The sequence below is a fragment of the Emiliania huxleyi genome (genome assembly GCF_000372725.1).
Source record: "Emiliania huxleyi CCMP1516 unplaced genomic scaffold EMIHUscaffold_50, whole genome shotgun sequence".
Classification (NCBI taxonomy): Eukaryota; Haptophyta; order Isochrysidales; family Noelaerhabdaceae; genus Emiliania; species Emiliania huxleyi.
The window spans coordinates 711,684-726,430 of record NW_005198243.1 but is presented as its reverse complement, the minus strand read 5'-3'; the positions used below and the strand labels follow the sequence as shown (position 1 = coordinate 726,430).

The window sequence follows — 14,747 nt, the reverse complement described above, 5'->3', positions numbered from 1 at the left end:
GCGGGCGGTGGGTGGGCGGAGCGGGCGAGAGGCGGCAGGGCGGACATAGGCTGGCGCAGGGCGGGTCCGGGCACTCGCCGTGGGAGGGAGAGCGGCCACTGCGGGGTGGGTGTGCGGGCCGGCGGGGAAGGGCGCCTTCGACCATCACCATCTCGCCGGGGACGAGCTGAGGAGGCCGGGAGGGAGGGAGAGGCGGCAGGGCGTCAACAAGCAGGCGGCGCCGTCTCGCGGGCAAGAGGGGCGGGAGCGGGGCCACAGCCTCTCCTCTCGCCGTCAGAGCCGCCGCGGCGCCGCGCTCTCGCACACGCGCGCGCCCAGGGCGGGCGGGGCTTGCGTCCGGGGGTTGCTGCGGCGGGTGCTTCCTGCTCTGCAATGAGCGCGAGCGAGCCACGGGCGCGCACGCGCCACCTCATTCGCGGCGGTGGCCGCTTGTCGCTGAGAGCCTGCCACTCGGAGAAGCGCGGCACGGTCGAGCTGAGCCAGAAGTAGCAGGTTGGCCGCCTCAATGGCGGCAGGCTCTCTGCAGAGGCTTCGGCTGCCTCTGCGGCGGCGGCGACAGCGCTGTCTCCGCTCGCGTCTGCCTTATCCACGCCCTCGAGGCGCGGCGTCGACTGCACGCGCCCATAGATGATGAGCTTGTGGTAGGAGCGCGGCCGCGCAGCCGGCCGCAACCGACCAGCAGCGGCGAGGCGAGCTGCTGCTGAGGACGCCGCGCGGGCGAACATTCTTCTTCAAAAGAAGAAAGAGGTTTGGGGCGGCATCAAGGTCGCGGCGAGAATCGGCGAGAGACTGCGAAGAGAGATAGGAAGAGGCGGACGCCCAAGCGTGGGCGACGGCTAGCGCACCACACACCTCTCCTTAAAATCCCTGTGTGGTGGCGGCGTGCCGTCCTCCCATCCCTCCCTTGGCCTTGCGCCTTGGGTTCTCTGTTCTTTCTTTCTTTCTTTTAACACAGGCAAACTACCGCCAAAAAGATTCTCTGCTTGCTTCGTTTTTCTAATTCTATATCTTTGAAAACTGCTAATTTGTCCCGTCGCGGGCTTTTCCCAGGCTCATGCTGCCCCCTCTCGCTAATTCTGGCCACAGCTCACGCACACAACCGCCACACGCACACAGCTCACAGGGCGCCCCCGCTGTGCGAGGTCCGCACACGGCGGTCGGCGCGGCACACAATGCGGGCGTCTCTCAGTTTGCGCGCACCGACGCGATCGTGTCCTCCGCCTTGGTCACGCCGCGGCTGACGTACGGCGCCGCGCGGAAGACGATCTCGGGGTAGAGCAGCACCGCCGCGCCGCCGCCGCCGAGGAGGGAGTTGCGCGCAACGAGCCGAAGCTGCGCAGGAGGGAGGGCGCGAGGTGTGTGGCGCGATGTGGCGGCGTGCGTGGTGCGTGGCAGTGCGTGTTTGAAGGAGCCGCCGGCCCGCGCGCGTGGCTGTTTTGCGTGCGCGTGCGCTCGTGCGGTGTGCGCGCGCGTGTCGGTGGGCGGCGCGAGGGTGGTGGCGAGGCGTCCGCACCGCAGTGAGCTTGCTTGTGCGGAGGTGCGCGAGCGCGGGCAGGACGGAGACTCCGGTGGCGGCGGCGACAATCACGGCGGGGTACTGCCGCCGGAAGGCGAGCAGCGCGGCCCAGTGCTCTGCGCGGGTAGCGCGGAGTGGCGTCGAGTGGGTGGTCGTGCGGTGGGTGGGCTGATTGGTTGGGGTGAGTGAGGCAGCGCGTGAGCGAGAGGCAGCTGGGATGAGGGGTGGGTGCGAGCGGGAAAGGTCCCCTGGGGGGTGGGGGGTGAGTGGGGGAACGGGCGCGATGGGCTTTGCGGGTGCGCGGCGTGTCACTGCACACCCTTGCTCGCATCTGACGGCTGCAGCGTCGCCGTCACCTGCCGCTCGACTGTCTCTGTCGACACCTGAGGCCGGCGGGTTGGAGCCGCGGTAGGGAGCAGGGCCGCTGCAAAGGGTGCGGCCGAGGCTTCGGCGCGCGGGCGCGGCTGCCTTTGCCGTCGACGTGAACTCCCACGCCGACTTGCGGAAGGAGCTGACGCGCTCGCGCAGCGCGGGCATCGCCACGACATAGTCGTGCGCCTGCTGCAGCCACTCCCACTGGGCCATGATCTCTTGGAAGAGCGTCGGAGGCGCTGCGTCCTGCAGAGGAGGCGCTGCGTCCTGGCTGCTGGGCTCGCCCATGCTCGCCGCAGCCTTCAGCGCGAGGCTTGCAACGCCGAAGTGCGGCCGTGTTGGGGTCAAGAAAAAAATCGCTGGATGGGGGGTGGGGGGTGTTGTGTGTGCGGCGGTGGTTGTAGGTATATTGTTGGCAAATCAAGACACAGAGCTCACACAGAATCACAGCGGGAGGAAAGCGGCGAGTCGCAATTCCAGGGGTCGTTGTGGCGGGCCACCCTGTCCAGAGAGGCATGGATGCCAATCTGGGGTCTCTCGACCGAGTCTATGAGCCCTGGCCGCCTCCCGATCTTGGTGGTAAGGCCGCAGCCGAACAGGGCGACGGAGATGGCGCGGGAGAGTACGGGTGTTCCAGGGGATCACGACACGCACCGACCCTTCACGAGCCGAAAGGCCGTGCCCGGCGTGCAAGGGGCACGGTAATCCGGTGGTGGGTGGTGGTGGGTTGGGTCCGTGGAAAGCCGTCTCTCCGCAGGCTTCGGGCTATCTCGAGCAGAGCGAATAGCATCATTCCGTCTCGTCGTTGTCAGAAAGAAAGAAAGAAAAGACAGCAAGGGAGGGATGGGAGGACGGCACGCCGCCACCACACAGGGATTTTAAATCCGCGAAATGAGAAGCTGATGGAGTTGCGGGTCCAGCTTGATGCAATGACGAAATCGCAGCAGCAGCAGCAGCAGCCCAAGAGGTCGAGGTTGCGTTCAATCTGGTGAGTGAGGGCCATATCGGTACACGTAGGGTCCTAGTCGTAGAGCCGTGAGGTACAAGGTGTAAGGTAAAGCAAGGTAAACGTGCCGCGCAGCGCTATTTCTTTATTTCCGACGTCATCCGCTCCAGCCTCGTCTGCCTCCTCGGCCTCGTGGCAGTCACGAACGGCCTGAAGCTCGGCGCGCGCGCGTCGCGTACGCGGAGCGCGGCGATCATGCAGTTTGACTTTCTGAAGAATATGATGCCAAAGCAGCGACCGACGGTGTGCGCCTCTCTCGGCCCTCCTCCTGTCCTCACACAACCTCTCTCAGCCCTCCTCCCCACACAACCTCTCTCAGCCCTCCTCCTCTCCTCGCACTTGCAGCGTCAGCGCGGGGGCTAAAAGCTAAAACGAAAAGGCCCCACCGCCTTTCCGCCTACGCGAGGGTGCCTAACCATGTACAAGGCGGTTTGAAGATTTGTTTTATCGTTTTTCACTGCGCCCTTCGCTGTTCATTTGCGAGAGAGGTTCTTCCCGCCATTCTCTCGCCATTCTCTCGCCATTCTCTCGCCATTCTTCCTCCGTTCAGATGTAATTCGCCCGCTTTTCAAATACATTTTGTGGCGCTTTCAAGAGATTTTTTATCGCAAATTTAGTGCTCTTCATGGCAGTTTAAGGCAAGCGTGCCTTATCCTGGCTGGGTCCGGCGTGGTCGGGAGCCCTCGACTCCTCGGCTTAGGCTGTACCCATGTTTCCTCGCTCACCCCGTCTCGTTTCCGTGTTTCTCTACAGCACCCTCTCGTTTCCTCTCTAGTTTCCCGAGGAAACTCCGCGAAAACCGTCAAATCTCTTTGTCAATTTCACGGGCTGAGCCGAGTCTGAGGCTGGTTTGGGCCCAAAATCAGCCGACTCTCGGCAAAATACCGGGTATTTTGCGGGTACCTGGAAGACCCCGGGTATACCTGGAAAATACCCGGTATTTTGCCGGTTTCCTCGGTTTCGCCTCAGATTTTGGCCCAGACCAGCTCTCAGACACAAGGGAAACTCGAGAGTTGCCAGAATGGAGCACCAAACACCCTCTGGCCCTGGAAATTTCCGGAAACGAAAAGTGCTGGGGACCCTCTCGTTTCCTTTTTGGTTTCCGGAAACATGGGTACAGGCCAATCCTCGGCGAGCTCTTTCCTGCCTCAATGACATTGCAACAATGAACGCGTCTTACTTAGCCCTTAGCTGTCTAGAGCACGTCTTGCTACTATATGCACCACAACAAAACTCCCTCAAAGTCGTGAATTCTTCTTCCGCGTTTCGTGGCCATAGGCGCGCGGGGCGAGGAGACACATGGCCGGGAATGAGCCCTTGCTCATCGCGTGCAGGCAGGGTCCCACTCTTCGCAGCACTCGGAGCTGCTCGGCATTGATTCCCTCATCATGAAATGTGGGATCTGTGGAAGCCAGATCATGGTCCTTATCCTAAGCCCGCGACACTACTCACTGGGCGGTGCGGGTGCTTAGCAGCAGCAGTGTTCCTGCCCAACCTGCCCATAAATTGGCCTGTAGGGGCTTGAATTTAGCGTCGGTGCGGTAACTTCAAGGCAAACCGTGTCGCCAGACATGTTTGTGAAACGCGGTTCAACGTTGTGTAAACGTGTCTTGAATGGCGGCTGAAAGGCGGGGGAAGGGGGAAGAGCGGGTGAAGGGAGGGCGAAAGGAGGGAATATGACGGCTGATAAGCGGTAAGATCGGCGCTAAACAGGCGATAAACGCAATTTAAATTTATTTCTAGGGCGGTAAATTCACGCTTACGGCTTAGGCATCGTCCCCTCCCTACGGCCTTAGCTTTTGCCAGTTGCGGATATGCGCCTCTTCTGTCTTCTCTATAGACTATACCCATGTACCAATACCAAGGTACCACACATGGGCCATATACCAGAGCGAGAGCTAGACATTTTTTATATTGACGCATGGTATGGACGCAACAGCCAACACATATGGGGATACAGATTACAGTCACCAAAGGGGATACCCAGTTCTATACTCCGTCCCAGCCGGCGCCGCGGCACCCATTTGTGCTTGCAGCGCCGCGATCTGCGAGGCTTGCTGCTCCATCTGCGAGGCCTGCTGCTCCACCAACCCGCGCAGCGCCTCGAGCGCTGCCCCCTGCGCCTGCGCCTGCGTGCCCTGCGCGACAATATTCTCGGCCATGAAGGACATGACGTGCTGCGGGGTGCCGCCCAAGCCGGAGGGCGCGTAGTTGCTCGCGTCGGGCTCGAAGGCGCAGTCGTGCGGCCAGTCGGCGCCGTCCCAGAGGCCGGCGAGCCGCTCGAGGAAGAGCGCAGAGTACTTGAAGCCCCACGTCTCTCCGAGCGGCGAGAGCAGGTCAGTCGAGGGCGGGAAGGCGAGCCAGCCGGGCACCTGTGCACGGCTCGAGGCGTGAAGCGCGGGTGCGTGGGGGGGGGGAGGGAGGGGGGAGGGGGGGCGCCTCGGGCGCGCAGACGCAGGGGAAGAGGAAGCAGCCGTAGCGCACCACGAATAGGGAGGTGCAGAGCAGCACCGTGCCGATGCTCGTGAGGGAGAGGCAAGGGCCTGGAGGGGCAGGCAGGGAAGGGGGAGGGGGTGAGCATCGTGCCCCGCACGCCTGCGCCCCTCGCGAGAGGACAAGTGGCCGTGGACTGCACACGCTCCTCCTCGAGGGCTGGTTGGAAGACTAGCGGCCCGTGCTTCCGCATCTAAGAGGCACGGGACCGGTGTGTGGCGGGCAGACCGAGGGGCCGTCGATGCACCACGGGATGGCCTGCCGCGCCGAGAACAGAGAGGAGCCGTTAGACTGCTGGCCTACTTGCCTGCCGCGCCGAGACCGCCGAGGCATGCAGCCGAGGTCTCGCCGAGGTGCAGCGGAGATGCGACGGCGCAAGGCCCGTCCGACCGAGTCGGTGACCAGGACGTGTCTGGGGACGTGTCTCGGAAGTGCCTCTCTGCGCGCGTGCTCGCCTGCCAGCAGATCTCGAAGTAGAAGGCGGAGATGGGCACGACCCAGAGGAGGAGGGTCGAGAGGGTGTACTGCGTGAGGACGACGAGCAGGGCGGAGACGCCGAGCGTCCACCACAGGTAGACGTACGTCATACTCAGCTGTGTGACCGGCACGCGCGCCCCCACCACGTACGCGGACAGCACGCCGAAGAGGGGCGTGTTGGGCGTGTAGAAGCCGAGGCAGCCGACGAAGAAGACGATGGAGTAGGCGAACTGCGAAAAGGCGGGGATGAAGCGGAAGATGAGGAAGACGATGATGGCGTCCTGCGGCGGGTGTAGCGGCCATCAGCCGGGCGGAAAGTGGGCAAGGATGGAGAGGCGGAGGGGTAGGGCGAGGCATGTCTCGGCCCTCTGGCGCGGTGGAATGCGGCGCGGGTGCGGTGTGTGGGCGGTATCGGAAGCTTCTCGGAAGGGTCGCCTGGAGCGCCGTCCCCGACGACCCGATGACGATGATTGCGGGGATGGCGACGACGATGTAGGCGGGGACGATGACTCCTTTGACGGTCGTGACGACGCACCAAAAGACAAGTGTGCAGTAGGCGTAGGTCTGGCCCTCGTACCGGCTGGCCAGCGAGCGCAGCTGGATGCGAAGCAGCGCGTGGCTCTGGATGTACTGCGTGCCGACGGGGCTGTTCCCAAACGCGGTGCCGATAACGAGCAGCAGGATGACCAGCGGCAGCACGATCGCCTCTGTGTTTTGCCACACGTAGCCGATCGGGTCGTCGCGCGCCTGGTTCTGCGTGTTCTCGATCGAGTACTTGCGCGTCTTGTGCGGCGCCTGTCGCACTAGCCCCGTGAGCAGGCCATCCAGCAGGGCGATCTCGAGGAAGAGGGTGAGGACCGCGACGACGACGGCGGCCCACGAGTGGAGCTGGCAGCCGAGGGCTTGGTACCACATCATCTGCGTCACCGGCCACGAGCAGCGGCAGCCGAGCCAGTTGATCATGAAGCCGCTTGTGCCGTTGCCGTACACGGACGCCGGTTGCGGCTCGTTCAGTCCTGGCGAGCCGTCGTCCTGCTGGACGGATTGGTACGGGTTCTCGACCGCGTTGTTGATGCCAAGGTCGGCGAGGTAGCGGGTGATGGATGCCCACTGCGAGAATATGTAGATGTCCGGCGTGATCTGCAACAGGCTCCCGTCGCTGCGCCTCGCGATGTAGTCGTTTTTTCCCGTTTTCGTCCAACTACCGCCGTCGGGGTTCAAGAGCTGCGGCAGGCTGACGATCACCGCGGGCAGCACCTCGTTTGGCTGCGGCAAGTCGTACGTCGGGAAGGTGAGGTACGGCTCGCCGCTGTGCTCGCCGCTGCCTCCATTGAGATACGGCAGCGCTGGCTTGCCCAGCGCGTCAAGAAGCTCCGCCATACCCGCGGAGGCGGCTGTCGAGGCAGCTGAGCCCGATAGGCCGGCCGGCGACGGCAGCGGGTCGGGGAAGCGTCGGCGAGCGAGAAGCTGGGTTGCGCTGCGCAATGCGCCAAGCAACAAGGAGAGGTGGCTCAGAAGAAATATTCGGCTATAGTTGCCGCAAGCCAGCTGCGCAAGGCCGTCGATGTGGCTTATTCTGCACTCACTTCCTACACACATGCACATGCACATGTGCATGTGCACTCAAACTAACACAGCAGCTCGTCTGCCCTAGTGGCCCCTAACTAGCCTACCACCTACCAAATCCATGCTACACACTGCGCCTGCCACAAAGCGCTCTACACAGGTTCTGTACTCGGACATGCATGGCTAACACATGCCCCGACCCAGGGCTATGCGAGCGCGTTTGAGTTGTCACCGCTTCCTAGATGTAGCCCGCACAGCCGGCCGCCAGCGCTGCCTCGTACGCCGTCCACAGACAGAGATGGCAAGGGCCAGGCACCAGATCCCGAGGAGGATCGCGTTTGTGAGGAAGAGCGGGCTGCGGGCGCCCGCTTCGGGGTGCTCCTCGGCCTGGCAGTCGGCGTCGATGCACATGGAGAGGGTGAGGAACGGCAGCGTGATGCACGCGAGCAGGAAGGTCGGGACCAGAATTCGAATGGCGAAGAGGTCCTGCATGTCGTCCTCTTCTCGGCCTGTGAGCTCCTCGCACAACATAAGGATGGCAGCGAGCCACGTAGCGAGCCCTGGCCAGTTCCGCTTCGCCCACGCGGAAGGGCTGCAAGTGGCGCTGGGAGGCTTCGCTGCCGGCTGGCTCGCTTGGAACGCGTCCTCCTTCGCTCTGTGGCCGAAGCGGCGGCCGGCCGTGATGGTCGTGAGGAAGGATGCAGCCTGGTAGGTGGTGCAGACGATGAAGAAAACGGAAAGCCACGTTGGTACCTTTGACACTACCCCTTCGGTCATCAGCACGACCGTGGCGAGCACGGTGGTGATGGCGAGGCCAGCGCGGTCCATATTACCGCTCTCCTGGCAGCGCGAGAGGGTACGCCGAGCAGGTGAGAAGGGGGCGGCAAGGGGGCGGCGAGGCTTGGGGGCGGGGGCGGGCGGGCCTCCGGGATCCAAAATTGCATCATCGAGAGAATAACAAGCAGCCAGGCCATCATCACATAGGAGGTGATGATGTACGATGGTTCGCGCGTGATCTTGAAGGTGTAGGTGACCAGCGGCTGCGCAAAGGACATCGCGGAGTGCTGCATGTCGGTTTCCCCCTCGTGGATGCCGACTGAGGCCGGGCTGCACCGTGACTTGTTGCAAACCCTTTCAAGCGCAAACCCTTCTGGTTGCGAACTGATCGAGAAACCGAAGCCGGCAAGATGAACCTTAGTAACCTCCACGTCGGTTGTGATGTTGAAGGAGCACGTGTGGATGTCGTAGGGGTAAGGACTGATGCTCATAGGGCTGCAGTCAAACTCGCCGGTGACTTTCTGCGACCACGTGACCACGCCGTCATGGCGCACGGTCACTAGAGTCTCCCCAGCGTCCCGCTCTACCACCTCGGAGAGGTGGTTTTGCACAAAAAGATTTGGCGTCCAAACCTCATCATAGCCCACCTGGAGAGTGAGAGAGTGAGAGAGTGAGAGAGTGAGAGAGTGAGAATGGTGAGCGTTAGTGTGAGAGTGAGAGAGACCTGGATGGTGAGCGTTAGTGTGAGAGTGAGAGAGACCTGGATGGTGAGCGTTAGTGTGAGAGTGAGAGAGACCTGGATGGTGCCATTGAACTGTTCATCAGACCACTCCAGCCGCGTGTCAGACCACGAAGTCTTCATCCAAAAGGTGGCCTGAAACGTGTTGGCCGGGACGGAAATCTCCTGGACCACCACCTGGTGCACGCCAACGTAGACCACGGTGGCATGGGAGGTTTGGGAGGCCGTTGTCGGCAGCGGGCGTACCGCGGAGTTATATGCACTGCCGAGCACCTTGCTCAAGATATGACCCTCGGCGTCGGAGGGAATTAGCAGTGAGGAGGAGAGGAGAGTAAACCCCTCCATGCCTGGAACGTCCGCCTTTACGTCTGCCGTCGTCATCCAACCATTTTGTGAGGCCATCTCCAGCGCGGTCGACAATGACCTCCACATGCCCTTCCTTGCATGGTTAATCATGGGATCTACAGTTGCAAAGACGCTGTCATCGTCGAGGTAGGGACGAATGAATTCATCATTGCCGAAGCCGTTGACAAACAGGCTGCGAGCTCGATAGGGAGGCAACCGCACATTCGCTGCCGTCACCGCCCCAATCGCATGCCTGTCCGACGTAGTGAGCACCGCGTTGATGGTGTCGTCGGCGAGGAACATGGCCTCCATATATCTCCGCGCTGTCGACTCGGTCCAACCGCTAAGTCGGACTGATGCAACAATCACGACTTCGGAAGCCTCGCAGCCGGCCTGGAAGCCGAGAATGGCGTTGTCAATGCGGCCGTCGGCTTCCCTATCCAGAGAATACAGGGTCGCGAGCCTCAGCGGTGCCGATGATGTACTGCCCCAGCGGCGGCAGAGTTCTCCTCCGAGCTGTTGGCCGCCCTGATTAAGGTTTGCCTCGAGTTTGAGCAGAAAATGCTGGCTGAAGTTGACGTGCTGCTCGAATCCCGCGCCAGCGTTGAAGACGAACACTGCGACGCCTTCCCTCGCCACGCGCGCAAGCGCTTCGATCTTGTCTGGTTGAACGCCGGGTGAACCCACGAGAGCCACCCGTCCAGAGGCAGACCGACGGGCACGAGCGATGATGGGATCGAGGATGGTGTTCATGGTCTCTGCGTCATTCGACCTTGAGAAGCAGGTTAAGGTGGCGCGGTTAGGTATGCTGCCGTTCGCCGCCACGGCGGTCGGAAAAAAATGAGGAGCGCGCGCGTCCTCGCTGCCTGGGAAGGAGAAGGGGACGGAATCCGCGCAGGGCAAGACTATATGGACCTCTGTAATCTGCGCGCCGGTGGCCCAGGCCAGCGAGGGCAGCAAAGCTAGCATGACCGCGCGCGTATAGCGTGGGGGGACGGACGCTAATAATTCGCGGTGTTGTTGTCTCTCTCCTCATTCGCACGCACTCCTCTCATTCGCACGTACGTCTCTCTCTCTCTCTCTCTCTCTCTCTCTATACTAGTGTGGACCTGCGGCGGTACCCGTCTCTGTTGTTCGGGCAGTGAGAGACGCAGGATCTGCACGCCAAAGTGGGCCACTCCGCATTTGCATTTTGGTTTTGGGTTGGTCGGAGATCATCCATCAGCACTCATGTCTCATCAGTCAGTCACGTCAGTCAAAGCAGTCGTGGCACGTGGAGCAGTCGCTGCATGCAACGGCGCCGCCACACGCTCCGGACGACCCCGACAACCGACACACCACGCACAATGGGAGGCTATCGCGCACGATCGGGCATCGCGCCGCAAACAACTCGCCGCACAGATGGGGGGGAGGCAGAATCCCACACACACCGGAGCAGCACAGACACCTTACACGTCAGCGCTCGCTCGATGTGGCCGGCGCTCTCCCCTCGGTCCTATCTCGCCTTTTCAACGGCGGCGTGCGGCCACGCGCCGCGCCGAGCCGGTCTCGGCGGGAGACCTCGGAGCCGCACGCGATGCGGGCATGCGCGATGGCTCCGTTGGCTCCGTGCCTAAGGCAGATCGATTAGGGTGTGAGCTGCGGCAGCCACCGTTTCTGTACCCGCTCGATCACGTGCAGGCCGTCGGAGGCCGCGCTGGATGGCCCAGGGCCGGCGGCGGTGAAGGCGTCCGTCGATGAAGGGATGTCGTCGAGGGAGCCATCGTCCTCCGTGCCTGGTGCACCGGTCCAGTTGTCGGAGTTCGAGATCGCAGTCGACTTGGAGAGTGTGTTCGGCCCGTTGACGAACTCACGGAATGTGAGCGACTTGGTGCACGCTGGGTCGAGCATCATGACTCGCACCTCATCCTGGGCGAGGAACTCGCCCAGGGACCAGCTGTTGGCGTCGCCGTTTTGATCGAGCTGCATCCACTGCATGGTTTCGTAGTCAAGCGTAAACGCCCAGGAGTTGGTGCCTGGGTGACTTGCTGATGAGAGCGCCTTCCAGGCGGGTAGTCGTGCCCCTCACCTAAGGTCATGCGGCGGCGTCAGAGGGGGGGAAGGGGCGCGAAGCGTGAACATGGAGGCAAGCAGGTGGTGGGCTGCACCTGGCCAAAGCCGGCGACCTCGAAGTTGTCGTAGCTTGTGCGGATATCGCTGAGCGTGAGAGGGACCGGATCGGCAACAGCATGGGCGGCCGCGTCAGCGGCCGGAGAGGCCGGAGAGCCATCCGACGGAGGCCGGTCGTGCATCGGCGCGTCAGCCGCAGGGGCCGGGGGGGCGGCGGCATCCATCGCTGCGGGTCGCTGCGGGCCGACGATTGTGGACGGAGGCCGACTGAAGCTGGGACGTTCTACGGTTAAACCAAGAGCGTCGGCGCGGACACGAGAGACTTATAAGGGTAGATATCTATCTATCTCTCTTTCTTTCTCTCTCTCACACACACATTCTATTCGCATACTTACTCCATCCATACACACACACACACACATACAGTACTTACTCATACGAAAACGCTCACAATCTCACATCAACAATGAGGTACCATGCGGCGGGTTACAGCCAGCATTGGCACAAATTACTACTCCGTAGAGCGTAGTGTGAATTGAAAAATGTTCAGTTTTCAAAGGCAAAACACGACGCTCCTGTCTGCGGTTGGTGCACACCCCTCACACTGACACACTCACACATAGAGTACGGGGTGTGGAGGGTGGGTTGACCAGGGGTTGAAAGTAAACACGGGTCTCCGAGGGTTAGCTCCGCGCTCCAGGTTTCCCCTAGCAGCAGAACGCCCCCTCTACTCGGAGCTAGTAAACACTCGACACGGGGACTCGACGCCCACCCACACCCGGCGCCTCACCACTCCGGACCCCTCTTCGTGGTCTCCCAACTTTCACTCCGGGGCGTCTTCCTCCACCTCTCGGTCCTTCCTTCTGGTCGCATCCCGATAGTTGTGCGACGGGCGCGGGGCCCGACCTCCCCTCCTAGCCTTTTGAGAGCGTCGAGTCTTTTGAGAACCTTTTTCCATCGCCACTTGATTGCATCTTTGCTTCGTTTGGTGGCGGATTCGAACGGCCACTGCTCTGCCACCTTTGGCAACGAGATGCCGTCTCGAACGTGGCGCAGCAGCACGAAGGCATCCATCTCCGGACGCCACGGGACGGCGCTGTGCTTCGATCGGCCGGATGCGTGGACGGCCATGAGGCTGCGACGCAGAGCACCGGGAAGAGGTGAAATGTAGTCCTCTTGCACCACTGGGTCGGACGAGAAGGGACCGCCGATCATGGCAGCGAGAGCGTAGAGGAGCAACCTGTGCATCGCCAGCACAGAGCCAGCAAAGCCGCCTCGAATCGGTGAGGGGATCGTGGCGGCGATCGCTGGACGTGTCCCTTCGACGGCGAACTCCACCCCCTTGGGGCTTTTGGAAAAATGCTTCCCAGAAGACTTGAGTTGTCAAGAGCGTCGGCGCGGACACGAGAGACTTATAAGGGTAGATATCTATCTATCTCTCTTTCTTTCTCTCTCTCTCACACACATTCTATTCGCATACTTACTCCATCCATACACACACACACAACAACAACAACATTTGTTTGGTATTGCTAAAAATCTCTCTCACACACACACATACAGTACTTACTCATACGAAAACGCTCACAATCTCACATCAACAATGAGGTACCATGCGGCGGGTTACAGCCAGCATTGGCACAAATTACTACTCCGTAGAGCGTAGTGTGAATTGAAAAATGTTCAGTTTTCAAAGGCAAAACACGACGCTCCTGTCTGCGGTTGGTGCACACCCCTCACACTGACACACTCACACATAGAGTACGGGGTGTGGAGGGTGGGTTGACCAGGGGTTGTGCGCCGGGCCCTCCTGCTCGGCTCCAGCGAGTGGACAAGTGTTGTCATCAACAGAGTAGAAGAATCTGACCTCGGGGCCGATGTGACCAAGCGCTGGTAGTGTGGTTTTACCTCACACCCATGGTCTCACAGTGTGCCGGCAGTCGCCGAGCAGTGTCGCTCACACAAGCCGCAGCACAAGTGACTGAGGGCTAGTGAGGGCGAGCCCATCGCTGTGACAGCTGTGGCAGCCGCACAGAGTAGGCTGTGCCAACTGTGCAGAGTGTGTGAGCAGCAGAGGAGCTGCTCTCCAGGCTTCAGGCGCAAAGAGCTGCATGCCACCGAAGGCGCTGTCGAGTTCGCCGAGAGCGGCGCAGGTTGGAGGACACCGTCACCGACGAGCGCGTTGGACTTTTCACTCCGGACAAAGACGGCGACACGCACACGAGCTGCGGCCGTGTCGCCGTCATAGTGGCGAGGCGCGGGACCGTCTGTGGCGAAGTGGGTCGCGTCCTCCGATTTCCGTCAACTCAGCATCCACACCCTCTATCCCAGGCTATTCCCAAAACTTTAGGTTGCGCGCACGTCTCCCAGCGCGTGCAGCGAGCTATAGGATCTCCGCTTTTCCGTTGCGAATTGAACCCTTGGTGCGCGGCTTCATTAATTCTTGGCGCAAATATAAGAGTAGAAAATAATAAAAGAAAATCGCACACTCTAGTCTCTCGACGGCTTTACTCCAGGACGACAAAATATCAAAATAACCTTGATCGAGAGACGAGAGAGAGCCGTGGCGCTTGATCGGCGGACGGCGCGTCGGCGCGCGAGAGCTGCATGCCGCTCGCGTAGCGTGCAAACCCGTCGAGCGTCGACGAACCTTAGCGGCCGCACCCGTGCCACGCCCAACCCCCCAAGCAATCCCCCCCCCCCCCCCTCGCCTCACTTTGCGTGCTCGCGCTCGCACGCCAGGATCCAGTCGACCGCCTCGGCGACGCCCGCCACCACGGTGGTCGCGCCGTTCGTCTCGTCGCCGTCCTTGTAGACGCCCGTCTTGACGAGCACGCCCTTCCACGCCGTGTCGTTGCCCTTGGCCTTGTGGAAGATGTTTGCGCGCCGCACCCCCTCGATGTCCGACGCCGGGTTGTCGCCGACCATGTAGAAGCGCTCGGCACGCGCCCCCCCCGCCGCCTGCTCACAGCCGGGTGTTTGGCGTGAAGAGCGCGCCATTTCCCTTGGGTCGGGGGGCGAGCCTCGGGCGGCGCGCCGGCGCGCTGGCGAACGCGCGGAGCCGCTCCTCGAGGAAGCGGAAGGTCGCCTGGGGAGGCGTCGAGGAGATGTCGAGGAGACGTCTTTTGGGGGCGTGTGTGGAGGGCATTTTCTCCCTTCCCCCCCTCCTTTGCTGTTCTTTTATACCTTTTTTATTTTTTTGTGTCCGATTTGTTTTCTTCTCCTTGCTTTCTCTGCCTTTTTGTTCTTTCTTTCTCCTTCTTTTTTTCTTTGTTTTTCCTTTTCTTCTCCCCTTTTCCCTTTTTTTTTCTTTTTTTTTTCTCGGTCGTCCCTTTTTTTCCTTTTAT

The 14,747-nt window shown here is 61.4% G+C and overlaps 6 protein-coding genes across 6 annotated transcripts in view; all 6 read right to left on the bottom strand.

The window, feature by feature from the left end:
- Positions 1–273: 273 nt before the first annotated feature.
- Positions 274–725, bottom strand: EMIHUDRAFT_211935 (hypothetical protein; the record flags this gene model as incomplete). Its single annotated transcript, XM_005766834.1, has 2 exons — positions 274–367; positions 409–725. 2 exons carry the CDS (start codon positions 723–725, stop codon positions 274–276), a joined length of 411 nt encoding a protein of 136 aa, XP_005766891.1.
- A 296-nt stretch (positions 726–1,021) lies between these two features.
- EMIHUDRAFT_464571 (hypothetical protein) lies at positions 1,022–2,176 on the bottom strand (the record flags this gene model as incomplete). The annotated part of the gene is made up of 3 exons (XM_005766833.1): positions 1,022–1,332; positions 1,514–1,632; positions 1,900–2,176. Coding segments are annotated over 3 exons (611 nt in total), but the record flags the coding sequence as incomplete, so codon positions are not given.
- A 2,611-nt stretch (positions 2,177–4,787) lies between these two features.
- On the bottom strand, positions 4,788–5,830 carry EMIHUDRAFT_356678 (hypothetical protein; the record flags this gene model as incomplete). The annotated part of the gene is made up of 4 exons (XM_005766832.1): positions 4,788–5,268; positions 5,336–5,429; positions 5,588–5,743; positions 5,787–5,830. Coding segments are annotated over 2 exons (152 nt in total), but the record flags the coding sequence as incomplete, so codon positions are not given.
- Positions 5,831–7,658: 1,828 nt separating this feature from the next.
- Positions 7,659–10,044, bottom strand: EMIHUDRAFT_211931 (hypothetical protein; the record flags this gene model as incomplete). The annotated part of the gene is made up of 5 exons (XM_005766831.1): positions 7,659–7,668; positions 7,747–8,270; positions 8,411–8,839; positions 9,004–9,123; positions 9,193–10,044. The coding sequence occupies 5 exons, from the start codon at positions 10,042–10,044 to the stop codon at positions 7,659–7,661; spliced, it is 1,935 nt and encodes a 644-aa protein (XP_005766888.1).
- Positions 10,045–10,917: 873 nt separating this feature from the next.
- Positions 10,918–11,582, bottom strand: EMIHUDRAFT_211930 (hypothetical protein; the record flags this gene model as incomplete). The annotated part of the gene is made up of 2 exons (XM_005766830.1): positions 10,918–11,331; positions 11,439–11,582. The coding sequence occupies 2 exons, from the start codon at positions 11,580–11,582 to the stop codon at positions 10,918–10,920; spliced, it is 558 nt and encodes a 185-aa protein (XP_005766887.1).
- Positions 11,583–13,842: 2,260 nt separating this feature from the next.
- EMIHUDRAFT_464569 (hypothetical protein) overlaps positions 13,843–14,747 on the bottom strand; it is a gene marked incomplete at its 5' end in the record, with an annotated part of 3,708 nt that continues 2,803 nt past the window's right edge. Inside the window, one exon of the mRNA XM_005766829.1 lies at positions 13,843–14,361. Within this exon, the coding sequence (XP_005766886.1) occupies positions 14,113–14,361 (249 nt within the window). The 3' untranslated portion in view covers positions 13,843–14,112. The remainder of the gene's footprint in view (positions 14,362–14,747) is intronic.